Source organism: Rhamphochromis longiceps, linkage group LG1, assembly GCF_057381845.1.
Source record: "Rhamphochromis longiceps isolate RC_006_pf linkage group LG1, R_longiceps_female_GT1.1, whole genome shotgun sequence".
NCBI classification, from domain to species: Eukaryota; Metazoa; Chordata; class Actinopteri; order Cichliformes; family Cichlidae; genus Rhamphochromis; species Rhamphochromis longiceps.
The window spans coordinates 33,325,760-33,352,929 of NC_140557.1; the positions used below are offsets into that span (position 1 = coordinate 33,325,760).

A 27,170-nucleotide genomic window follows, 5' to 3' on the forward strand; every position below is an offset into this window, starting at 1 on the left:
TACAACTCCACAACTTTATTAGTGCAAAAAAAACCCATCAATGTATTTTCACTTAAACAAGCAGCTGTTTTTTAAGTGCATTAAAGTTATATAAAAAGTTTACAGTGCAAATGCAAATTCCTTGCTGACAGTTTAACCAAAAGGCATTTCCAGTGGAAATTGGCCGACATATCCTCAGCATAACCACGTATAATATCCACAAAACTTAAAAAGAGGTTATACACACGTAATACGGTAATACTATGTTGAAGCACAGTACGTATCACTCCGCAGAGGCTCCTGCCTACGATAGCCGTAATGCTCCGACAATCCATCAAGCGGTGCGGGTTCCTAGCTTAGCAAAGTCGTACTAAAACATTTGACAGATTTTCGTGCGCCGTGTACGACATAAAATTATTTCGAGGTCAGTAAACACAACCAGAATTCATACATAAGGCACACAGGATTATAGGGGGCACTGTCGATTTTCAGAAAAATCAAAGGATTGATTTTAAGTGTGCCGTATTTTCCAAAAAACACAATAATAACGACGGCCCGCTAGCATGCTCTACCAAAAATAGTGCTTTGTTGTTTATCTGACAGACGAAAGCCAAACCAGTTCCACACCACTGAAGTTTTACAAACCAATTGTGGTTCATCTGTTTCATTCAACGATTCGCTTTCTCCCTTCTTGTTCTCCGTCATCACCATGCTTTTTCTGCCATGTGCATATGAAAACAAAGGCCCTGCGCATTTTACCCATATTCTATCGTGATATTTTATTTTCTTATTGTTGCCCAACATTATACTGGTATTACCGTGAACGGTATGATATGGCCCAGTCCTAGCTGCCAGTCAGTTTGTTCCTGATAAGTTAATATAGGCTAACTATTTCATTTGCAATTGAAATAATTCTAAAGTACTTTATAATGACTGAAACAATGTGCAATAAAAATAATAATAATAAAATAATGATAATAACAATAACAATAACTTTATTTTTGGAGCAGTGTGTTTGAAAAAGTGCTCATACGTGTCAAAACGTATAAAAACACGAGCATATATCATACACTCCTTCCTGTCACACACTTCCACACATTAGATGTGAAAAACAGCCAAGAATATTGGGTGAAAGATTAAGAAAAACCTAGAAAAAAAAGAGTTATCAGCAAACAAAACACAGATTCAGCCACCTTGATAGGGTAGGAAGGCTCAATCTGTGTGCAGATGCAGCTACAACCTTAAAAATGTGGTGGCCAATGGTTATAAAATAAGAGCATGGAACAGTTAAAAGACCCATATTCAGAGAGGCTGATAGGTGGAATTGGGTCTCAGCAGGTTTACTGTATATGTTTGTAATTAATGAAAAATAAAAATGAATTTTGAATTTCACTGGAAGACAGTGATGTTAGTTTTTGTTAGCAGCCTACTTGGTATGTTCTGGACCAGATGAAGATGGGAGGACTGCCAAATGTGAAAAGTAAGTGAAAGTAGTCAAGAAAGCACTGGATGAGCTTTGAGATATGAGATTCAATTTAAATGCTGGTCAAAAGTACTCACAAGGTTCTTTGCAGATGGTTTTTGTGTCAAATTGTGTGATACAATTATTTAAACACAATTCATTTCCTAGTTGTAAATAGATTGTAAATATAACACAATTAAAGTTTACTTGAAATGGCAAAAAGTTAAATGATGCAGAAATACACATTTTCAATGCATATTGTGCAATTTATATTGTAGAAAAGCATGTTACATGTTTCACACAATATACTTTATAAATCAACTAGCTTTACTAAAAAAACAAAACAATAACTGCTTGGAACTAATGTTTTAGATGTCAATAATTACATAACTACCCGTGTTTTGAGAATAAATAGGTCAACAGTTGTCTGTCTTTTTTATTACAGCAATTTATTCTTAGAAGCATGAGGATGTGTTTTATATGGGAGTGATCGCTGCAGGTGCAAACACATAATAGAGTTCTAACGATCACATGGTAGTATAGGAAGTAGGTATGCATTAGGTGCTTAAAACCAGTTTAGTTTAGTTTGTTTTGCATAATTAGCAGCACTGAAATATACAGAACTCAGATTTAATTATTAACATTGCTGAAATTCTGCCTTTTATAAGATTGTACCAAAAGCACCTATTTCACATGTTGCTCTATCCAGTCTTGAAAGTTTGCAATTTGTGTGTGAACTGTGTAACTCGGTTGGTTGCAGTTGTTTTTCTCAAAAGATGTTGCTCTCTCTAAACCAAGCAGCTGCCAGCCTGCACTAGAGGCTCGGTGAGTATCCTCGTGACCTGACAAGACAGCCCTTGTGGATGAAAACACAGCTGGCATGGTTGTGATGCCTGGAATAACAATTGGGCAGGCGCTCTGAGGACTGGACGGTTTGCTAATGACACACAATGAATTGTCACTGATCGCTGTGGTATGTGCCCCTCCTTGAGCAAAATCTCTTTCACAATGAGTAACATCAGTCAGCTCAACAAGTTTTGTCAGGCTCAAGGTTGCAGAGTGGCCCAGGTGCCTCGGATTGCTTGGTAAAATCCACCTCGCGGTGTAAGCCTCCTGCGCAGTCACCTCCCCTCCTTGCGTTTTGGGTAGACACACAGGCAACACGCGCTCTCTGATCTTGGCCTTGTCTTTTAGCTTAAGCACAGCCACATCAGAGTCTGGTGAGGAGAAAAAATTTGGATGGACTACTATCTCTGAAACCTGCTGGGGCAGAAAGAGAAGATGAGGGAGAATTGGAAGTTAGACTACTGAGTTGCATGCCAAGTTTTGTTGTTTTTGGAATACACATCAAGATTAGATTATATGCATGCAAGATGTGCAGAACCAAAGAAAATATAGCTGCATTCCATGTAAGCTTTAAGTGCATATCAAATATGCACCTTATCCACTTTATACCTTTACAAACAAATATATATCCAAAAAATAACTTCAATTTAATTAAGACTGATTTTTCTTTTTCTTTTTTATCAACTGTTGTGCTGCAGAATTTATAAGCATTTCTGCACTTTATGACTTACAAAAAAAGAAAAAACTAATGTAAGACCACATATTTATGAGCACTGTTTGGTCATTTTCAGGCCAAATGGTGGCTTCTAGGTTTAATGTGGGGTGAAAGTGAGATGACCATTTGCCATATAACCTGACCTGCAAAGGATTTACTGATATAAAAAGGCATTAATGAATATTTTTTATTTGCATATTACATGCTCATCCATTTAGACTGCATTGTTTAGGCAAGTTTAAACAGTAAAAAGTTGTCATGCATATGGGACTTTACCCTCAGGTGGTGCTGGCTTTTCAACACATCCCTGGGTGTATGGTATTGCTTGCCTATGACAACCTTCACATGTTCAGGCTGAATGTGCTGCTGCTTGTTCTTGTCTACCACACACTGAGCCACCACCAGGACTCTATGCTGGGCGACAAGAGCTCCACTGCAGGCCAGGAACCAGAATGTGGACTCCTCTGAGGCCCCCTGCTGGTCTGTTATGATCCTTCCAGGGGACGTGTAGGTGCTCACAGTGTGATCAGGTGGTGAGCGGATATAAATGGCTGCGTGCCACGGCCACTGAGCGTCGGAGAGGTTATGTCTGCTGAAAGCGTCAAATTTGCCACAAACTGTGACATCAGAGAGGACAAAGAACAGAAACGTATTAAATTTTACAGTGCAGATGTGAAAGTGGCTTTAAAATTAGAATCTAGCCCTTAAAAACAGACAGACAGGTAAGAATGATGATCAGTTGACTTCCAGAAATGTCAAAGAATTACTTCAAAATCAAAATAAGTCTGCGTAATTTTTTTCTTAATAAGATGTCACTGTGACCAAGATGATTCATTTAAAAGTGTCGTGACTCGTGTAACTGCAGAAGAGTCACAAAATTGCAATATAAATGTTACAGAATGAATCTAATATCTGCGGTAGGTTGCTTCTGAACTCAAACAGATCATCATTATTTCGTTTTAGTCAAACTACAATCTTTCAGGTGTAAGAGCTAAGTTCACACATCAATTTAGCTTACTTAAGAATATACTTCTGAAATTTGCTAACAACGCTGGAATGTATTGGTCAAGAAGAAAAATAAAGCCAAAAAGTGCAGTTCCTCAAATGACCACTTTAGGTTGGCTTTTTAAAAAACCCACCAAATTCCTACCATTTGTTTTTGGAATCATGTTATGAAGCCTCAAGATGAGTGTTTCCACCATCACCATCTTTGTTGCAAAAAAACTTGATATTATGAGGAAAGGCTAACGGGTAATGTGTGGTTAAAACTGGTTAACTATATGTAACTAACAGCCTGTCAGATGAGTCTATTCCTCACTTGTAGTCAGTGAAACTAATACTTTTTCTGTACACAGAAGTACAAAAGTACACATTTGTCTTGCATGCAAAAGATCCCTGGTTTGAGACCAGGAGGAGACACAGGCTAACATACTCCTGGTACTGTACCAGCCCAAAACCAGGATAAATCAGATTGTTGTTTCAGGAAGGGCACTCAGCATAAAAGCATGTGCAAAATCAAACATGTGGCTCCACCTGCTTTGGTGACCCTTTGCAGCTAAAAGTATCATCTCCATAAGCACGAGTTAGCTGGTATTTGTGTCTGTGCAATGTACCAATATGGTGTTTTATATTTCTCTGTTTTTTAAGAGAGATTTCACTTAACAAGCCAAGCGTAAACTTTTGCTGATCTCACCTGGTGAGCAGGAAACATAGTGCCCACTCCACCTTCCAGTCTTCAGACAGGTGCGTCGAGAGCTTCCTTTGTTTCGATAGAGAGGTGAAGCACACTTGTAGTCGATGCTAGTGTAAACTGGGTGAAAACCTCGAGGTATCTCAGCCAAAGAGGTGTCATCATTTTTCTCTCTGGACAATCCACCGGATGTTAGTGGAATAAAGCCAGCGGACAACAAATCATCCACGCTGTATCTGGATGAGAGGTGAGTCTGGTCTGAACGCTGTCTAAAAGAAAGAGATAGTTTGCCTTTAAAGCTCATCTTTTCAGTGTGATAAGCATTGTGAGTTTTTATACATATACATACATCTTGTTTATCTTTTATTTACCCATATACAGATTTGCTTATTCATTGTTTACAAACTGATATTTCCAATATTTTTTGAGCCTCCAAATTCTACCAATGTGCTCCCACTCATGTCCTTTCTTATTTTGTTTTAGAGCTAAATGACATTTCATTTTCAATGTGTGGATTTACTCAATCATAAAACCAAGAAGAGAATAACCTATGTTTGCTTCAAGTTCTACTAGTGCTTAGCATCTGGGACACAATAAGGGGCATAAATGACTTCTTCTTTCACATGCATGCTACATTGCTTTTTTTGAATATGCTGCACTTAAGTGCGCGATTCTGGTCTTTGAAGCACCCATGGCATGAATATGAGCAAAATTCAAAGATGTGTCAGGGCAATACACCAGATAGCTACATAAACTGCTGTCACTGCTATCAAATCAAAGAACAGGGAAGAGGAAAGTCTGTCGGATTGTTCAGTTTTTTTCCTCACAAAGTAAAACCATCACAGCAATTTGTATAATGACAAAGTAACATAAAAAAAATCCAAAATAATAACTTTAGGTGTGCAAAACTCATACATACACACATATAACATTACCTTAGCAATAGGTGTGGCTTCACAACACTTTGCCGTACAAGTTCAGAAACTCTGGGCTCTCGACAGACTGTGAAGGTAAATCAAGCAGGTGGCAACAATAAGTAGATGTGTATGTAAATGATTCTGCTTAAAAATATCAGGGACTTAAATACTGTAGTGACAAACACATAAGAATGTCTAATCTTTCTTTATAAACTTCCCAGTTTACAATATATTACAATGTAATACTCTATACTCTATTTTTTTTCCTCATGTAACAACGAGGAGGAAAAGCAGCTACAACCTAAATCTTTCTTCCTTTTTTTTTTTTGAAAACTATTACCTCTAACACACTTTGGTGACCTGCTACTCCAGGATCCATTAGAGAGACAGGTACTCTGGTGGTTTCCACTTAAAATGTAGGAGGTTTTACAGAAAAACTCAATTGTCTCAGCACCTCCAGCTGAGTCAAGAGCAGGTCTGTGATATCCGTGGAGCAGTTTGGGTGGAGGAGCGCACCGGACCAGGCTTGTTGGACCTGTATGCAGTTGAGACAAAAGAGAGAAAAATGTATTTCCTAACTGTCAATAATAGTGTGCAAACACTATAACAGAACACAACAAGCACCATGGGAGGAGTTAAAACACACAAGAAAAACCTTTTACACATGAGGGAGCAGTGCCACTCCATGTGCCATTAGGTAGACAGGTCCTCTGCTGCATGCCAATCAGCCTGAAAGGTGGATGGCACCGGTAGTTTACCAATATGAGCTCCTCTTCTGGACCATATACAGGCAGCAGGTATCCATTCACTGGTTTGTCTGGTGCTGCGCATGCTACATTCTTGATGGCTGACACTGTAAAGAAATTTTCTGACTGTGATAAATGAAAGATAACACTGAATAACCAATAAACATAACATTTATAAGGGTGCACATTATTATATTGACATAATATAAACAGCTAAAGTAACTTATATCTATCGATAGATAGTATCTATCTGTGTAAATCTCTTAGACAGACAGACAGACAGACAGATAGATAGATAGATAGATAGATAGATAGATAGATAGATAGATAGATAGATAGATAGATAGTAGGGGTGCAACGATACTCGTATCGATATTGAACCGTTCGATACAGTGCTTTCGGTTCGGTACGCATATGTATCGAACAATACAAAATTTGTAATTTATTTTATCAACTTTCCTTCTGACAATGCTGTCTGTGTTGAGCGCTCAGTGAATCTGCGTTCGACTACTCCGCCTAGGCTGCACTGTCGAACGCAGATCCACTGAGCACTCAACACAGACAGCATCGTCAGAAGGAAGAGCGCAGGGCAAGCTAGCGAGACAGAAGTTAAGCTCTCCTTGCAACATGGCAAATTGAACCTTCCCCACCCTCATTCAGATCTGGCGTTTGGAATTATTTTGGTTTTCATGTGACGTTTGACCCTGAAGGTAAGCGCGTCATGGACTAAAGTAAAACAGTATGTTGGATGTGCCACGCAATGCTCAATTACATGGGTGGGAACTAGTGTGTTAGCGCAGTTAGCTTGTTAACGTGTTGGCTGTCTAGCCCCACGCACGGGGCGATCAGGGGTAGCTCGTTAACGGAGATTTGCCGTGTTGTGGCGTTAACGTCATTTCAACGAGATTAACGCTGACAGCACTAGTGGGAACACAACGAATATGACTGCACATTTACGCCGACATCATCCTAGTGCAAAGACAAGTGGAAGCAGACAAAAACAACAAGCATGCATGCTACAAACTTTACCCGAGTCATTTAGACAGCCGTTAGCACATGATTCTCCTTATGGAGACCTGATATGTTTAATATTGTGGCGAGCTCAGACAAGGTGGAGACAGAGGTATCGTTTGGTCTTGCTTCCCGTGAGCTAGCTAGGGAGCACAGCCGTTTATTGACATCTGCAGAAGAACACTGCCGCTAGCTAACTGGGGTCCGTTCTTCGTACCTTGCTTACTACATCCAAGATCAAATGACACATCCAAGATCAAATCATCGCGCTAACTTTGAGCTCGCTATTCCGGTTCTCCGAACACACCTGTTGTTGACGATTAGTATAGCTGGATGAAGTAATGTGAGATCACTGGGTGGCTTAACAGGGGCTACGCATCGATAGTAGAAACATTGATCGGCAACCCTTTGATTGGTCGGCGAAAATGTCGAAGGAACGCGCTCAGCATTTTTCGGCAGCAGAGCAAGAACTCTTGATTGAGGGATTTCAGGAGTTTCAGTTTAATTAAAACGCAAGGGAACACTGCAAAGGCTGCAAAAGCAAGGAGAGAGGGCTGGCAGAAAGTTGCTGACAAATTAAACTCGTAATTTATTAATAATAATAATAATAATAATAATAATAATAATAATAATAATGGATTGGATTTATATAGCGCTTTTCAAGGCACCCAAAGCGCTTTACAATAACACTATTCATTCACTCTCACATTCACACACTGGTGGAAGCAGCTACGGTTGTAGCCACAGCTGCCCTGGGGCAGACTGACAGAAGCCAGGCTGCCATATCGCGCCATCGGCCCCTCTGGCCAACACCAGTAGGCGGTAGGGTAAATTTATTATATTATATTATATTATATTATATTATATTATATTATATTATATTATATTATATCCTCTTTCACATTAGAGCCACGACAGGACCCACCAGAACATGGGAACAAGTAAACGTGAAATATAAGAATATCCTACAGAATGGTAATATTTATCACTTATATTGCTTTTAGTCTCTTGAAAAGAGACCCTGAAATAAACTGTTTGTTTGTTTATAACAGCAACCAAGAAAAGGGCAGAGCAAAAAAAGACAGGTGGTGGTCCTGCACCCCCTCGTCAACAAGTTGGTTAAGTAAATAATACCCTCACGGGAAAATCGATATCTCTCTAGTCGCGCTGAGCTAAAGGATCCTGTCTATCCCGCAATATACGCTGAATTCTGAGAACTCTCCATATCAATCTTGCACCTTCCACAATGGGTGGCTCGCGTATACGGACAGGACATGGCTGCGACAGACTTCCCAAATCCACCTTCACTTTTATAGCCATGGTCTCTCATCCTGATTACACGAAGTAATTTACTATTACTACTCTAAAATATGAATTACATCTGTAATAATCAAATACATGAAATAGAATGATTAATAGTACATTTCCCTTTTTTTAGGAAATGACCTGTATGTATCTGTATGGAATCAATAAAAGAATCAAATACTGCATTATCTTTAGTTACATTGATACTATTTATTTATGGTAAAACAGTGGTAAAATATTGCTGTTGCTTTCGTATACATGAAGCGGACATACCTGAGTGGCCGCGATCTAATCCTGTTTACATAAAGTAAACCTGCTCCCGAGCAGGTTTATGCTTACGGATCTGTTGCTATGACAGCAAGTCCCGGATGAGCTTCGGAGAACCGAACGATCCAAGATCAGGCGAAATCGTCAACAATCAAATCCAGCTAACTTACTTAGCAAGGTACGAAGAACGGACCCCTGCTCAGCGCAGCAACCACACAACAACAACACACAGGGCGCCCTCTGACCCCGGAAGGACACACCGTCGCAGTGAGAGGGCGTCACCTGTCACTATGGCAAGATAAACAAAACATAACTGTACAAACAGAACCCCGAACAGCCCTGACCCGCTACATAGCCCCCACTTAAGGGGTCAGTCGTCCTTGACGACCCCATTACCCCACAAAAAGTCCTGCAAATGTCCAGGTGCCTTCTTTTGGCGCACTCGGGTCAGAACATGGGGTGCCACCATCATCCCACTTCTGACACCAATGTGGTGAGCTCAGACAACGAGGAGACGGAGGTGTCGTTTGGTCTTGCTTCCCGTGAGCTAGCCAGGGAGCACAGCCGTTTATTGACATCTGCAGAAGAACACTGCCGCTAGCTTACCACAAAACAGAAAAGTTAGGACAAATCAGACTATAAGGCAAAAAGAAAGTGCAGCTTTATGGTTTCTTGGACAAAAGAATTTCTGTGGCTGCAATATGACGAGCTAAATAACCAGGGCTGCACATAAGTGTTTGCAGGTGCGCATTCGCTGTCAAAATAAAATAAAAAATACGCGCACAAGATATGAAGTTGCAACGCGTGTTTGCATACATAAGATTTTCTGGAGGAGGACAGACATTTGTTTAGAACTCTTAAAGATGTCGAAGAAGCAAGCTCCTTTAAGCAATTACTTTGGTGTTCCTCCACCTCCAAACAAATGTCAGAAGGAGTCCGAACCACAAAAGAAGCGCGTATTCTCGGAAAAGTGGTTGCAGGAGGTGAGCTGGCTTCAAACAAATGATGAACGCACAGAGATGTGGTGCAGAATGTGCCGTGAAAATCCCACTCTAGCGGACAAAACAGGGCCTTTTAAATGGACGCAAACGCGCGTTGCAACTTCTTATCTGGTGCGCGTCTTTTATTTTGACAGCGAATGCGCACACGCGAACCACTTATGTGCACCCGTGTAAATAACATAATGTTCTGCCGGGTGTGTTGTTGGTTTTCTCTCGATTTCTGAGTCGACAAGCGCCTTTGTTACTGGGACCAGTCTTTTTAAGAAAGGCCCCCATTAGAACCCATGAGAAATGCAAGAAATGCATTATTGCTCAGTCTGCAATATCTTTCCCAGAACAAACACCAATTGCAAATAACATACTCAAAATAAACCTGAAAAATCTGTTTAGAACAGCGTACTATGTTGCAAAGAGTGAACTACCACTGGCACAATTTAGCAGTCTTTGCAAACTTCAAAAAGCAAATGGCGTAGTTCTTGGTTCCACTTGCCTCTTACCCGTGACTTCAGTGGAAATTTCAAATTCAGGATCTGACACAGACTGATTCATGTCCTACACAGTTCTTACAAGTTCATAGAAATTTCTGTTCAATTAGAACCAAGTACAGTGGGGCAAAAAAGTATTTAGTCAGCCACCGATTGTGCAAGTTCCCCCACTTAAAATGAAGACAGAGGTCAGTAATTTGCACCAGAGGTACACTTCAACTGTGAGAGACAGAATGTGAAAAAAAATCCATGAATCCACATGGTAGGATTTGTAAAGAATTTATTCGTAAATTAGGGTGGAAAATAAGTATTTGGTCACCTCAAACAAGGAAAATCTCTGGCTCTCACAGACCTGTAACGTCTTCTGTAAGAAGCTTTTCTGTCCCCCACTCGTTACCTGTATGAATGGCACCTGTTTGAACTCATCATCTGTATAAAAGACACCTGTCCACAGCCTCAAACAGTCAGACTCCAAACTCCGCCATGGCCAAGACCAAAGAGCTTTCGAAGGACACCAGGAAAAGTATTGTAGACCTGCACCAGACTGGGAAGAGTGAATCTACAATAGGCAAGCAGCTTGGTGTGAAAAAATCAACTGTGGGAGCAATCATCAGAAAATGGAAGACATACAAGACCGCTAATAATTTCCCTCGATCTGGGGCTCCACGCAAGATCTCATCCCGTGGGGTCAAAATGATCATGAGAACGGTAAGCAAAGATCCCAGAACCACACGGGGGGACCTGGTGAATGACCTGCAGAGAGCTGGGACCAAAGTAACAAAGGTCACCATCAGTAACACACTACAACGGCAGGGAATCAAATCCCGCAGTGCCAGACGTGTTCCGCTGCTGAAGCCAGTGCATGTCCAGGCCCGTCTGAAGTTTGCCAGAGAGCACATGGATGATACAGCAGAGGATTGGGAGAATGTCATGTGGTCAGATGAAACCAAAGTAGAACTTTTTGGTATAAACTCAACTCGTCGTGTTTGGAGGAAGAAGAATACTGAGTTGCATCCCAAGAACACCATACCTACTGTGAAGCATGGGGGTGGAAACATCATGCTATGGGGCTGTTTTTCTGCCAAGGGGACAGGACGACTGATCCGTGTTAAGGACAGAATGAATGGGGCCATGTATCGTGAGATTTTGAGCCAAAACCTCCTTCCATCAGTGAGAACTTTGAAGATGAAACGAGGCTGGGTCTTCCAACATGACAATGATCCAAAACACACCGCCCGGGCAACAAAGGAGTGGCTCCGTAAGAAGCATTTGAAAGTCCTGGAGTGGCCTAGGCAGTCTCCAGACCTCAACCCCATAGAAAATCTGTGGCGGGAGTTGAAAGTCCGTGTTGCTCGGCGACAGCCCCAAAACATCACTGCTCTCGAGAAGATCTGCATGGAGGAATGGGCCAAAATACCAGCTACTGTGTGTGCAAACCTGGTAAAGACCTATAGTAAACGTTTGACCTCTGTTATTGCCAACAAAGGTTATGTTACAAAGTATTGAGTTGTATTTTTGTTATTGACCAAATACTTATTTTCCACCCTGATTTACGAATAAATTCTTTACAAATCCTACCATGTGGATTCATGGATTTTTTTTTCACATTCTGTCTCTCACAGTTGAAGTGTACCTCTGGTGCAAATTACTGACCTCTGTCATCATTTTAAGTGGGGGAACTTGCACAATCGGTGGCTGACTAAATACTTTCTTGCCCCACTGTATTTGAGTTGATGATTGTAATTTTTATACAATGTTGTAATTTGTTTTTCAACAATTTTTTGATTAATGTTTTGTTTCCTTTACAATATTATACTTTAATGTATTATATTGTAAAGGAAACAAAACAGGAAACAAAACATCAATCAAAAAATTGCTCTCTTTTTTATTCGGGCTACTTAAATTTATTTTGGGCTACCAAAAACTGAAGAGTCCCTGCCCGAAGGGCTACCAGGGATTTTGAAATTTTGAGAGCCCTGAGATATATTTATTTTTTTAATTACTTTTGTTTCAGCAACATTAAATTTAAAAACTGTACTTTTGAGTTAAAATATATATATTTATAATTTTAATAAATGACAAATTAAAAAGGCATGAACATTTTTTTTGTATCGAAAAAATATCGAACCGTGACACCAAAGTATCGAACCGAACCGTGAATTTTGTGTAGCGTTGCACCCCTAATAGATATAAAGATAGATCTTGTAGGACTATGAAGCTCAATGTTGCACTAGAGATTATTACTAATAATAGGGCATCTTCTGCATACATGAAAAAAAATCTTAAATCATTCTCTGGATACGTCCCTCTATTTTTTTCCAACAGAATTATTACTGAAGACTGCCATAACTCTCATTCATGCCGTGGTGCTTTGATATGTTGGGATTAGGAAACCACAGTTGATGCCCAATGAGGGAAAAGACTATAAATGGGACTGAAGTTAGATGCATGATTTGCTTTAAAGGCGGTAAATGGGGCAGAGAGGAGCAGGTATGATAAATCTGTGTCATTGACTGTCCGTCTCACATCACTGCCCTATGAAGGAGGCTGCACAGACACAGATGAAGAGTGAAAGTAAAGGTACGTCGACGAAATGTGCTGCATAGAAACAAAATACATGAATAGTGCCATGTATTTGTTATATGTATATCATAAAATAGACGCTATCAGTCCTAACAGCTTTGTACAGGTCTGCTGTAACTCTTCCCTCTAATTATAATAAAAAATGCTTTTTCTCTAATTTGTTAACTGCCTGTGTGCACACTGAGCCTAACACATTTGTATTGTTTGTTTTGTATGTGGATTACATAGAGGAAAAAAACCCTTCACACAGAGCATACGCTGACTCATATACCGTGATAACAAAATAAAAGGCCACGTATCGTAATGTAATGTAATCCAATATAAATCCAGTCTGCCTCCATGGACAGGCTTTAAAACATTATTGTGACCAATTGTATTACGCTGCATTATAATGTTAAGTGTTTGTGTTATATTGTCTGTCCTGCGGCAGTGTGTATGCATTCACATTGCTTATGATTAATACCTACCTGAAATTTTCTGAAATGTAAGAACAAAGCCATCAAAGTTATTATAGCCATCAGAGGTGAAGAGAATGTGTAGGAAGTTCCCGGAGCTTTTTATTGGAGGAGGTAACTGATCCCCACAAAACCGACCAATCACAGGAGAAGTCAGGCTGTCACCATCACGGACCTCGACGTAATCGTAACGACAGCTGTGGTCAGACTCCAAACTCAGCAGTGAAAATCTGCAGCAAAACAATACAGAAATGATGTTTGTCACCTGATGTGAGTTAATCCCCATGCCAAGTCTGATGTATAGCACGTTAACAGGACAGATATAAAGCGGGATGAATGAGTTATACTAGTTAACGGCAATCCAAAGTATAGATTTGAAAGAAATTTCTATATCTTATGTTAATGTTCTACTATGTATTTTTACTGAAAAGTACATTATTTTCCAAAACAAACAAAATGATACCATTTGTTTTGTAACTGTTACCCTGCTTTGAACCCAAGAATGTCCTCACTCTAAAGTACGCTCATCTCCAGCTCTTTTATTATTCCAACACAGTCAATTGCAACCGCCAGATTGCTTGACTCTCTCCTGTATCATCTGCAGCTCAGCAGTTCTTTATTACCTGAGGTCACATTGATCCCTTCTGAGCCTTTCAAATAGAGACTTAACTAAATCTTTTCTCTTTGATCAAATCATGTGCCTTCAGTGTTGAATGATTTTCATATCAGATCTTTGGAAAAGTTACCTACCTGAGCTGGATACTGCTTCCCCTCTCCATTTGCACTATCCATTCACATCGAGCATTTGTTGGGTAACTCTCCAGGGCTATGTGACCCTGAGCTCGCTGAATGATGCCTCCACATGCTACCAACAAGAGAACTATAATTACTTATACTTATACCCATTAAATGTGTACTTATCTCAGTGGCACTGAGCATTTTGACTGTTGCAAGCTAAGCCCCATAATTTGACATGCTGTGTAAGAGGGCAGATAATACCAAAAAAAAAAAGGAAAAAGAAATATACATATATGTGCGTGTGTGTGTGCGGGGGGGATTCGGATAGTTCTGATTATCATCATCATGCTGCTATTAATGCTGTTAAGAAAAAGAAAGACGAGATACTAAAGCCATGTTGAATTGATGTTGACCAGTCTTCGCTAAGGGAATGGGGTTGTTTAGAATTTTAAAAAAATATCCCAGAATAAGATCATTCAGTCTATTCAAGGAGTTGGTCAGCCTGTGTAGAACATTCTGTAAAAAGCCTGTGTAAGAGAGAGATTGCCCAATGTCCAAATGTCTTCTTTTGTGTAACTCAGAATGTTAGAACATGACAGAATAACACCTGAGTGGCAATTTCCCCAACGCCATTAAATGTAGAGAATGGAAAAAGTACCATGTGAGAGAATAGGAGTGGCAACTAAGTAAACTTTTTTACTTTGCACTAATATCAGCTTCATGTTGCACTGAGTCTCACACTACAGTTGGTCTAAATTATTACGTGGTGGTTGTTGTTGTATCTGTATCTGTAGTTGTGTATATATATTTTTTTTTTTAAAGTAGTATTCATCCATCTTTTTATTCTTTTTGTGAACTTGAGCTCTAAGTAGACACTAGGCTGCATACAGTTGTAGGCAAACCAATAAAAAGCACTGTCGCCACCAAATGTCCATAATGTGTATTGCAACGAAGGTTGTGTCATTTTGAAAATTCTTAACCATAGATCTGATTATTAAACAGCTTTTCCCGTATATCCTTTGCTGCATACATGAACTGTACATACTTTGGAGATGCTAAAGATATTTATTTTACATTAAATGGTGGTGATGTTTCCTCTTGATGTTTTCTTCCCTTTACACAACACTCTGAGCCACAGGATGTCATAGGGTACCAGCATCTCAGACAAAAACAAAGGTTCTTATGTTCCTTGGAGACATGTATTAAGTAATTTAATTAATTTAATAAAGTAGTTTACTAAAAGGACAAGGTCTCAAGGTTATTAGCCCTGCGACAGACTGGCGACCTGTCCAGGGTGTACCCCGCCTCTCGTCCTATGACAACTTGGATAGACTGCAGCACCCTAACGCCTCCTCACCACAACCCTGATAAGGATAAGCGGATAAGAATGGATGCATGGATGGATGGATGGACGCCTGTTATTCAGTCATAAGTCACTTTTACATTTTTTGTTTTACCTGCCTTTCAGCAGAATTGTTGCATTTGTGGCAACGAGCACTGTCAGCATCAACTCTAATGAATTGTAACTAAGGCCAGGGTCTGTCAGTGTGTGTGTGTGTGTGTGTGTGTGTGTGTGTGTGTGCTGCACAGTGCTATTCAGCATCCTGTACACAGCTTCTTCCACAAAAACTGGGCTCTGAGTAACAAAAAAGGAGAATTGAGGATTGTTTTCATCTTAGTCCAAAGAAGAAATAGAAGCGGTGAGATGAAATATCATTATGCACATGTTTCTGCTTGGCATTATTCGCAGAGCAGCTGTCTGTCTCTTAATATGATTGCATGTATTTGTACTTCTGTTGTAGTAAATAGTGTTAGCTACTTATCATGTATGCAGGGGGATGAATAATAGGACTTCTCTGCCTCACTGTTCCATGTAAATGTCAGATCATGAATATGATTTACTGGGTTAGTGCTCATAACTGGTATCCTGGTGCACATCTTATCACAGTCACAGAGAATGGAGCCCTTTGGCCAATAAAGAAAATAATTAAGTCAGTTTGTGTCTTAGTTATTTCTTTATTGGTTGTGATAGTTCTTTTTAGTATTTTTAGAGTTATTTGAATGAATTTATGTAAAGTCTTCAGGTATGTATACAGTTTGTATGCAGTGTATTCAACTGAGCACTGCAAACAAGCCGGATGGTCCCACTCTTCTTTAACCCAGAGGATAACAGCGTCCATGTTTTCCTAAAAGAATCTCAAATTTAGATTCATCTGACCACAGAACAGTTTTCCACTGTCTATTTTAAATGTGCTTTGATTCAGAGAAGCTGGGATCATCTTCACATATGTCTTTAACCTGTATCTGCAGTTGGCACAGTGAACTTTGATTTCCGGAAGTGTTCCTGTTGTGTGTTTTTAATGCACTACTGCTGGGGGCCAGAAGATCACAGGCATGCAATATTAACTTCTTGATCTTATATCTTATGCACAAAGATTTCTCCAGATTCCCTGAATCTTTGAATGGGATCTTCTGACTCTTTACAATTTTACAATGAGCAACATTATTTTGAAATTGTTCCAAAATTTGCAGATTAAAGTTTTTGCAGACTGGTGAACCTCTGCCCATTTCAACTTCTGAGAAACTCTGCCTCTTTAAGATGCCCTTTTTATACAGATAAGTATAAAAAAGTGAGAGTACAGACTCTGTCAGGGATGCTGTCTTCATACAGAGTCATGTTACTGACCTGTAGACAATTAAACTAACTAATTATATAGCACGTCTCCAAGTATTTCTTTTTAGAACCAGTTACTTTTCCAGCCTTTTGTGGCCCCATCCCAACATTTCAAAATGTGCTAATCACTTTTGTGAAATAATAACTCATCAAAGTTTAAATATTTGATGTCTTCTATCGTGAATAAAGTGTGGATTCATGAGAGGACACATTATTGCATTCTGTTTTGATTTACATTTTACATAGCATCCCAATATTTTTGACTAAATATAAGACACTACACTGGCAAATGTGACATAAAATGAAAATCCCTTAGAGAAAAACAACCTGGGATTGTAAAAAAAGATCAGCACTGCACTTATCTGTTCATTTTCACTTCATAATGTAGGCTTTGCATGATCTCTGTTTTCCTATCAGCAATCACATTTAAGAATATGATTCATAATATTAGACATTTCTGTAGCTTGGTCAGGCCTCACAGGAATACTTCATTAAAGCACTTACTCACTTTTACAATCCCCTCCACTCCAGCCTTGACGGCACTCAGTACAATACTTCCCATTCACGAAGAAGTCATCATTAGCTCTCCATGTTCCATTGTTGCAGGTTTTACAATTCTCAAATAGACTGCAGCCTGGAGAGAGACAACGGCAGAGCAAAAAGTAATAATCGAAAACATTTTTTAAGATAAATTGGAACTCCTAGTCATTTGCAGTATACCACAACAGCTCTGATATTTTTTCACAACAATATATCATGTAATATGTTTTGTTTAGAAAAAACAGAAAAGGACAAGAATTTACCTGGATGAACAATACAGGGGTCACATTCATCCAGGACATTGCGGCAGCAGGGAACAGTGTAGCCTACCCTTGTGCCTTTTGATGGACACCGACACTGGATCAGGTGGTACTCACAACACGGGCGACACATCACGTTCCACTGAGAGCTCGGGCAGTTGTCTCCCCTCAGGGCTGTGAAGGAAAAGGAAAATATTTAGATTTTAAATCTAAGAGCTGCCAGTGGAAACCTCAGCATAAGTAAAATAAGTAATCGTAAATTATGTGTTTGTGATTGTAGAAAAATAGTCAACAGTACCAACAAGTCCCTTTCAAATATCGTCTGATGAGGCAGATCAAACTTCCAAGAACATATCACATGACGGAATGGCACCATATTGATCTTTTACAGCAGGTAAAAAACATCAAAATCAAACAGGGCTATACGAGTATACAGTGTGTGTACACCAAATCTCAGTTTGCCCTTGTTTAACCTCCTAGGACCTGGCATCCACATATGTGGCCATCACATTTTGACCAAAATACTAAATTTTGCTCTACAAGGGCCTGATATCCACTTACGAGGACATTATACTGCTACTGTTCTATCGAAATTTTAAACAAATATCCTCATATGTGGCTCTCATTTTTCTTAGAAACAAAAATTAGGTAAAAAAAAAATAGGTAATTTTGTTTTTACATTCATCGATATGCCCAAAGATCAAAGAGAAATTAAAAATGCATGCTGTGGAAGAGTTTGGGTCTTAGGAGGTTAAACCTAGTGTCACATTGATGCTGATCACATTGAGCAGCTTGAGAACGATCCAAATACATCCCAAAATCCAATTTATGGTGCTTCATTTGGAGCACTAATGAATATACCTGCTGTGTAATGGTAGTTTTCTCTCAAACAGAAAACTGCAGTCAATCAGTGAACATGTTTCTCAGGTTATAGCTCCCAAAGGGCAACAAACAATTACAGCTTTCCCAGGTTTAATTCTACTCACAAAGGCAAATGAATTCAACTGTAAAAGTATCCCAGCTTTAGTCACTGGTATGCCTGATATCTGTATCTGTGTACGTTTTACTCTTGTTTCAGTAAGCCACACTGAGTGCATAGCATGAAGTGACTGAAGTCTCAGATGAGCAGAAGAAGTGACTCATAGTTATAAAATAACTCCACAATTAGTCAGCAACTCAGTCAGCTGGCTTATTTCTTGTTAAAACTTTTTTTTTCCCATAAAGACACAAAAGTTCACAAAGACGGTCTCATTGGAATTTCAGAATCAGAATATAATGTATTTTACTTACCGTGTGTCCAGCCCATTAGACACAAACTGAGATTTAGGAAGAGGTGGAAGATTAGGGGGACGCTCTTTGTGAGGAAAGGAAGCATGGTGGCTGCCAAACAACAAGAAACCTCCCGAGAAACTCCAAGAAAGGAGCAAAAGCTTGATGATATCCACAGTATCCTGGTCTGTCTGAAGTGTAACTGGCTATAGACGATTCATTTTCCTGTGTTAGCACGGTGGACGGAAATCTTTAACCCATTCCTTCCGTTGTGCTCTCATCTTGTGAAAGATTGCATTTGGTCTGAAGTTGTGCACAACTGTACTGGGTCTGCAAGCAGTTCCTGTTCCTCTCCTCTTGTTATGAGTCCGGTGTGTGCGCTGAGTAAGAATGGAAAAATATTGGCAAAGGTAGTGGAAAGTGCATTTAGTGGGAATAAAAAGACGATAATGAGAAGAACAGCGGAAAGTGATGAAGAAAGTGCAGGCAAAAAATATCCATCAAGTCCAGTGAGGAAGGTTTTTAAGGGAATCTTTCTGAAGCTGCAAGTTAGACACTCAAAACCAGTTGTTTTTGCACAGAAACACTTCATGATACAATTGCAGATTTTCATGTGCATCGACCCAAATGCGTTTACTGATAGTTCATCATGCACCAGCTGTCATACTAGACGTGACAGCTTCACAACATCTTGGAAAACGAATAACAGATGTACTCTCTAAAGTTGTTATGAAATGTTTATGTGCCTGAATCTATGAGGCTGACAGCTCATCACCGCCTACTTTATGTCCAAGGTTTCTTTTCCATCGCCTAAGCTTTTAGTATTTCCATATTTAAGTATCTGTTTTCATGCTTTCCCTTACAAGCAGGGCGTGAACAGACAATTTGAGACTTTAAAAGACATGAGGTAAACTTGTTGTGATACCTAATATTCTAGATATTACAACAAATTTAACATTGCTATTAAATTCTTTTTGTTCTTTTTTCTTTTTTTTCTAAACGAGTTAGAGCATTGAAATTATTCATCTTGAAGATGTGGATGGTGTTGCCTTTCACTTCTTTTATTTTATAAATAACAATAACAAAAAAACATGGTTTCATCACATATGTTGATATTAAGTTGATCTACAGTACTTTGCATAGATTTTACATGTCATGTTTGAATGTTTTATGTTCCTTTTAGTCGCTGTAATGGTTTTTGTATAGTTGTCTGTGGGACTTTTCTGTTGTTTTTTGTTAAAACGTTAAATAGACTGGCCTAAGAAAAGCTCAGGAGAGATAGCATTGGAAACTTTTAAAATTAAAAATAAGTAAACTACGCTTTTATTTTTGAAAATCTAACTCACTGAGGGGTTTTATTTTGAAAATCTGATCCATTTCGGATGATCAAATTTATTTTCTAAAGTTAACTTCGGGTTTTCTAGCTTTACAATTTCACACCATTAAAGCAAACAGTTAACATTTAATATGTAATTTGAGTCTTTTATTTTGTAATTCTGAACATCCTGTAAGTATGCCTCAGCTTTTAGTCTTAAAAATAGAAATGTGGTAAATTGACACATACTTACACAGGACGTTTCTGCTCTAAATCAGTGTTCAAAGTGCGTTGTACTTCTAACATGATTCACCGAATTGCTTACATTCATAATTTTTTTTTTCTATGCCCAAGCGATTTTATCTAACATTCACACAGTCGTAAGTCGTAAAATGGCTGCGCGTCAGGCAGATTTGGACCCAGACTCAGGACCCCTGACACAAGGAATTAACTTCAAACTCAGCTATAGTCCTGGAAAATCACAGGAAACAACCCAAAACATACACAGAGCAGGGAATTAGCAGAACAAACTGAAAACCTGAAACCATGTCACATAACCACGAGGGAGGACACAACAAAGGGAAATGCACGATTCAGACAATAAATACACACCAGATACCGAGTACAGGAAACAGGTGAGAGACGAGCTAACACTAATCACAGAGGATGAGGCAAGGAAGTAGAACTAAATACAAAGTGAGATTGACAGAAGAAATTACTGGTACAGAGACAGAAAATCAAACAGGAACATTGGGAGTAGCTCAGTTCAGTATCTGGACCAAGACATGCAGAACAGAGGAGCTGGAGATCCAAACACCAACCTTTCAATTGGTAGCCGACCAGCTCTGCTTTCTGAGCTCTAAACTGAAGGCTTTTGTTTTTAAAATCTCACTCATTTTAAAATAAACTGGTGGCTTTTAATTTGAAAGTTTGAAAGGCTGCTGCTCCCTATTGTCACTGTTTTCTATCGTTCATCAGCATATCTGTGTATAAGGCAGACATGGGAAGCTTTAAAGTGTAAATATCAGCTTAAATACTTGGAGTTGTGATGATTTGCCTTTAAACTGAAATATATCAACTAAAGTTAGATAACTTACTCAAAAATATAAGCATTTCTGTTTCCCACACATTATGTCTAACCTCAAACTTGCAGCCAGTCAGGGATGCTGGCAGGCTGGAGAATAAATAACTTTAAATTGGCTGAAATGTGTCAAAGTCCATTTCAAGCAGCTCCATGTATATCAGTTATTTTGAAGATCTAAGGCTTTAACAACTGGTTTGGCTTCACATACAGTATATGCTGAGATTTGAAATGTCTGAGACTCTGTGGTGTCAAGGTTATCATGGATGACACATCCAATATTTAATGTTGCAGGTTGTATATATCGTTAATGTATTATATTAATTTTCATAGAAGTGTTTAAAAAGAGAATGAGCTGGAAATACACGTATATCCAAATAAGCTACACAGGGCTATTGTCTCTATAAATGTGATTATATTTAGCTTAATGAATCAGGGCTTTCTCTTATAGATACATTTGCACGACTTGATGCACTTGTGCACAGTTTGGTCCAGTCAGCAAAAAGTTTGTCAACATTAACATTTAGTGAATTAAACTCATGCTGATTCTTATATTAGTTCTACGAGAAGGCTGCCACACAGCCAACTCACAACAAGTTTGACAAGCTTAAATTTCTTGACAGTAGGAGTTATTCGATAAAATCCAGTTCATCTTGTTGCAAAAGCAATGTAATGAATCTTTATTTTTATTCTTGAACATATTTCCAGTCTTACCTAGCCCGTTACTGAGCCTGACATCTCAACAGCCGTGTAGGTTTCATTTAAAAGAAAGAACTGAATTATGTAGTGCACCTGTAAAGTACCTCCCAGGTTTTCTGGCAGTGAAACTGGCCTTTACAGCTCCGTCTCTTATATTATATTATCCTGTGGTTACATGCCATTTGACTTTCTGAAGCTTCTGTTCTCTGTCCGTGACTCAACATCTTGACTGGTACATTGACTCAAATTTTAAAATGACACCACAAAATTCATTCTGTGTTTGCTGGGGATTAAACGGTCCTTGAGCGGCCTTTGAGGAGTCTCTCATGATGCAGAGAGCTTTCTTCTTGCATTGATCCTTGAAACTGGTTTCCAAGTAGGGGAGTGAGATCCTGATGACCCCTTCAACCATCCTCACACACGGCAAAATCTTCGTGTCAGTCACCATGCAACTTATCAGAATGCTCTCAATAGTACTTCAGTAAAAGATGGTGAGGATTGTGTATATATATGTGTGTGTGGCTGCGCGTGTGTGTGTGGCTTCAGCATCTTAAGTACGTGCATCCTCTACCTAAGTCTCCTTGGCCAGGCGTGTGGTGTTGAGTTCCACAAGAGAGCGTCTCTGATGTAGACAACCAGGAATTTTGTGCTGCTGACCCTTTCCACGGTCAAGCTCTTGATTTGAAGTGGAGCATGCTCAGCTTTTGTTGTGTCCACAATCAGGTCTTGGGTTTTGTTGACACTAAGAGACAGATTGTTGTCTCCACACCACACCAGCTCCACCACTGCTCTGCCAGATGTTTCATCCTGTCTGATGATGGGTTTTATACTGCTGCATCAAACTAGACGAGCTGATTTGTGCTAAGAATTTGGCAGTGCAGTCGTGTGTCACCAAAGAGAGCCTTGAGGCGACTGTTGGTGTGATTTGGTATTTGATATATACCAAATATGTTTTTTTTAAAAAACTGAATTGAACCTAATTTAACTGAACATGAAAAATGATCCCCTACCCCACCCTCTGCTACAGTTTCAACTGAGCCTGGTCATGCTAAATCCTTGGCTATCCGTCACTCTGTCTTTACAGCTTTTTGTAAGCAACAAATACGAAAATCTCAATGGTTGTAATGACCCATCTCATTTTAGGAAAACAGATTGGACCTCGCTTACATAATATTCCGACTCCTTACGGAATTAAAAGTGAAGGGGCTGTGTTAGCTTTTATTGCATGATGAGAACCTGTTTCTACACGTCATGGTTTTTGATGGAAAACATCACAGTAGCAATTAACTCTGCCATCAGTGAAGTGACAACCACTATTTGACCACCACTTTGAGCAGACAGACATGAAGAGGCCTGAGTGATTTCTTATGATACGTGCAGCCTTTGAAGTGGCAGTCATTGCTGAAGATTTTTTCCTCATTCTGTCATGTCAAATCTGACCTAGAGAGAAAGAGATGAGGAGTAGGGGATTATGTATTCCGCATTATGGCACAGTTATAAAACTTTCATCAGTGCCACAAGGCCAAACTCACTGTTGAGATGAGTTCTTGACATCAGAGACCAGTGTTTTTTAGCTCATGTAATTACGCACAGTGCTCTTTCAGCTATTTTAGCCCTCTGTTGCTCAGAGAAATATTTCATTTGGACGTCAAAGACTGTCTCATCCAACCCCACTCCGACATCCACTGGCCTCCATCTTGTGACAATAACCAAACTACCCAGTGAAACACAGAGACCTCTCACCATACACAGTAAAAAGGATTGTGGAAGACATATGATCGCGATACACCAGTTACATGAACCTTGCTGTTAATGTCTTTACCACAAGACTTAAAGATGTCATTTACAACAAAATTAAAACTGCAATAATACATTTAAAAAATGTTTTTGGAAGAAAATTCCTTAAATACATGAGACATATTGATCAGTATGCCTCACATATTTAAAGAGTTATTCATTTGGAGCATTAAATGCTAGAGTTGGGGACTGAATTAGATGGGTCCTACGGAGTACTAATTCATATGAAGTCATTCAGTGCCAAATTTCAGTATAAGAGGACATCTAGGCTAAGAACTACAAACACACATGGCAATGGCGGCAGCTGTGGGCCAAAAGCAGTCTCATCTGTGGTAATGCTTTTTAAAATTCAACACAGACAAAAATCTCTGCAACATTTGTAATGCTAAACTGAGCTAAGCTAAACTGAACTTTTTCCACTTTGTTAGTTGATGAAAGCACTTACATAGGGAAAGCACAGTCTTCTGCCCTCAGCTGAATGTCTCTATCCAGCTTATGCAGTGAGCTAAACATAAAATGGCTTCAGTAAACACTCAGGAGACCGCGTGCCATTCTTCGGAGCTTTACTGATCCTTATTTTCCTTTTTTGTAAAAAGATTATGCCTTTTCAAGGGCGTCAGATGCAGGAATTTACAGAGACACAGCCAAATGGACCTTCCCTGTCGAGCGCTGGGAGAAAACCACTGCTTGCGCTCTAACATGGTGCTACCCTGTCAACCCACTAGATGGCAGGCTTTGCCCAGACAAGATCAGGAATAAACATATTTTCTGACATGTTGCAACAGTTAATTACAGAACGAATGATTATGACCCGCCATATAACAAACTTATAAAAAACATGCCTTAGAAATAACAGGAGGGACAGAATACTCCCCGCCTGACGTCTGCAGGACGTCACACCAACTAAAGCTGAATCCCACTATTACAAAGGATATTAAGAGTCTTTCAGACTTAGCTCTTAGGTACCAACAAGACGACTTCACTGATGGGTCTCAGGTACACTCTACATTCGCCACTGCGGATGATCTTGACTTCAATCTTCCTTACTCTGCCATCTTGACTGGGGAAGGTCTTTGTGACTAGCCCTAGTGGCCAGTCAATCCTGTTTTCTTGTCCCTCTTTGAGCAGGACCACATCTCCAATTTGTAGATTGGGCTTTGATGCCCTCCACTTGCGACGACCCTGTAGTCCGCTGAGGTACTCTCTCCTCCATCGTCCCCAGAAGATGTTGGCTAGGTACTGTACACGTCTCCATTGCGCTCTAAACAGGTCCTGATCGTGGAACTGACCTGGTGGTACTGGGGGCGCACCAACCTTTTGTGTGAGTAGCATGGCAGGAGTGAGAATCTCAGGATGCTCTGAGTCAGCAGAAACTGTGGTAAGTGGCCTTGAGTTGACTATTGCAGTGACCTCCGACATGAATGTCACTAACACCTCATGTGTGAGCTTTGCATTTCCGTGCTGCAGCAGCATTACGTCAAGGATCCGCCGACTGACGCCAATCATGCGCTCCCAAGATCCAGCCATGTGCGATGCATGTCGATTTGGAGTTCTCTGCAAGCACTCACAAAGTTTGTGCCGCAGTCGGATCTGAGTAGTTTAACAGCACCTCGCATGGCAACGAAACGGCGCAGAGCATTAATGAAAGATGAAGTGTCCATTGCTTCTATCACTTCGATATGTATGGCACGAGTGCTCATACACGTAAAGATCACTGCCCATCTCTTGGCCTCTGCTTGACCTCCTCGTGTCTTTCTGACTGTAACAGGCCACGGACCAAAAACATCTAGGCCCACACACGTGAAAGGAGGGTCTGTACACATTCTGTCTTCTGGTAGATCTGACATGATCTGCTCTTGTTGCTTGCCCCTTAATCTGCGGCATATGACACAGTTGAAGATGACACTACTGACGGCTCTTTTCCCACCCACAATCCAAAAACCTGCAGCTCTGATTGCACCTTCGGTGAAGTGTCTGCCCTGATGACATACTTGTGCGTGAAAGTGTCTGATTATGAGCTGGGTTATGTGGTGTTTACTGGGAATGAGCATGGGGTGTGTCTCATCTGTTGACAGTTGAGCTCTTGCGAGCCGGCCACCGACCCTAAGGACTGCATCAGCGTCTATGTAAGGACTCAGCTTGCTAAGTGGACTTTGTGTGCGAATGGACTCACTCTGCTCCATGCGCTTGATGTCATCCGCATACACCTCTTTTTGAATTGCACGAATGATAGTAACCTTGGCCTGCTGGAGCTGTTCTTCTGTAGCATAGTTGTTGCACTTGTGCCATCCACGACATGTGCTCTCTGTTTCACCTTTAAACGACTCGGCAATGTGCAGCAGTCTGGCAATAGTTTTTAGCAGACGACTCCAATTTGAGAATCTCTCGAACCTTGTGGTCCCGAGCTCTTTTTTTGACAGAAAGGTGGCACAGGATACGATATCTGGGCGCAGCTCAGTGTCGTTTTCAGGGCAAACAAGGTCAAAAGGTTCTTTCTGTATTTGTCGTTGGCCTGAATCTGTAAGGAAGGCAGGTCCGCTAAGCCATGTAGAGTGAGACAGATGCTCAGCGGGCAGTGCTCGTGTGGCATGGTCAGCTGGGTTTAGCTGTGTGGGTACGTAATGCCATTGGTGGGTCTGGGTAGAACGCCTAATGCGCTCCACACGGTTATGCACATACACATAAAAGCGTCTTTTTTCATTGAAAATATATCCAAGGACCACCTTCGAGTCGGTGTAGAAGTTCACCTCATCGATAGTAGTGTGAAGCTCCTGCTGGACCATTTCCGCCACTTCTACAGCCAGCACAGCAGCACAAAGTTCCAGTCTTGGAATTGTGATGTCTGGTTTTGGAGCCAGCCTGGCCTTTCCAAGAAGAAACCCAACTTCACTGAGCCCATTGCCTGCTGTGAGTTTCAGGTAAGCGACGGCTCCAACCGCTTTTGTGGATGCATCACAAAAAACATGCATTTCTTTTCTCTGAGATTCAGATAGTGAGATGGATGTATACATGCGGGAGATCTTGAGCTGTTGTAAGTGCTTTAGGGAATCTTTCCATTGTTGCCACTTGTCCTGTTTCTCCCTCGGCAGCGGTGCATCCCATTCGCTAATGTCCATAGAGATCTCTCTCAGAATGGAGCGGCCTTCGATGCTGACTGGCACAGCGAAGCCGAGTGGGTCATACAAACTGTTGATGACTGACAATACACCACGTTTGGTGAAAGGCCTGTCATTGATTTCAACTTGAAATGACAATTGGTCTGTCGACAGGTCCCAGCCTAACCCAAGGCTGCGTTGCATGAGTGGGGCGTGTTGTCCACGTTGGAGTTCCTGCGG

At 40.3% G+C, this 27,170-nt stretch overlaps 1 protein-coding gene across 1 annotated transcript; it reads right to left on the reverse strand.

Annotated features, from left to right (window-relative positions):
• Positions 1-1,995: 1,995 nt before the first annotated feature.
• Positions 1,996-19,049, reverse strand: pamr1a (peptidase domain containing associated with muscle regeneration 1a). Its single transcript, XM_085412144.1, has 11 exons — positions 18,965-19,049; positions 17,678-17,848; positions 17,383-17,508; positions 14,213-14,327; positions 13,475-13,692; positions 6,265-6,462; positions 5,950-6,144; positions 5,628-5,694; positions 4,696-4,961; positions 3,279-3,619; positions 1,996-2,701 (listed from the first exon to the last, which is right to left on the reverse strand). Exons 1-11 carry the CDS (start codon positions 19,047-19,049, stop codon positions 2,126-2,128), a joined length of 2,358 nt encoding a protein of 785 aa, XP_085268270.1. The 3' UTR covers positions 1,996-2,125.
• Positions 19,050-27,170: the final 8,121 nt, after the last annotated feature.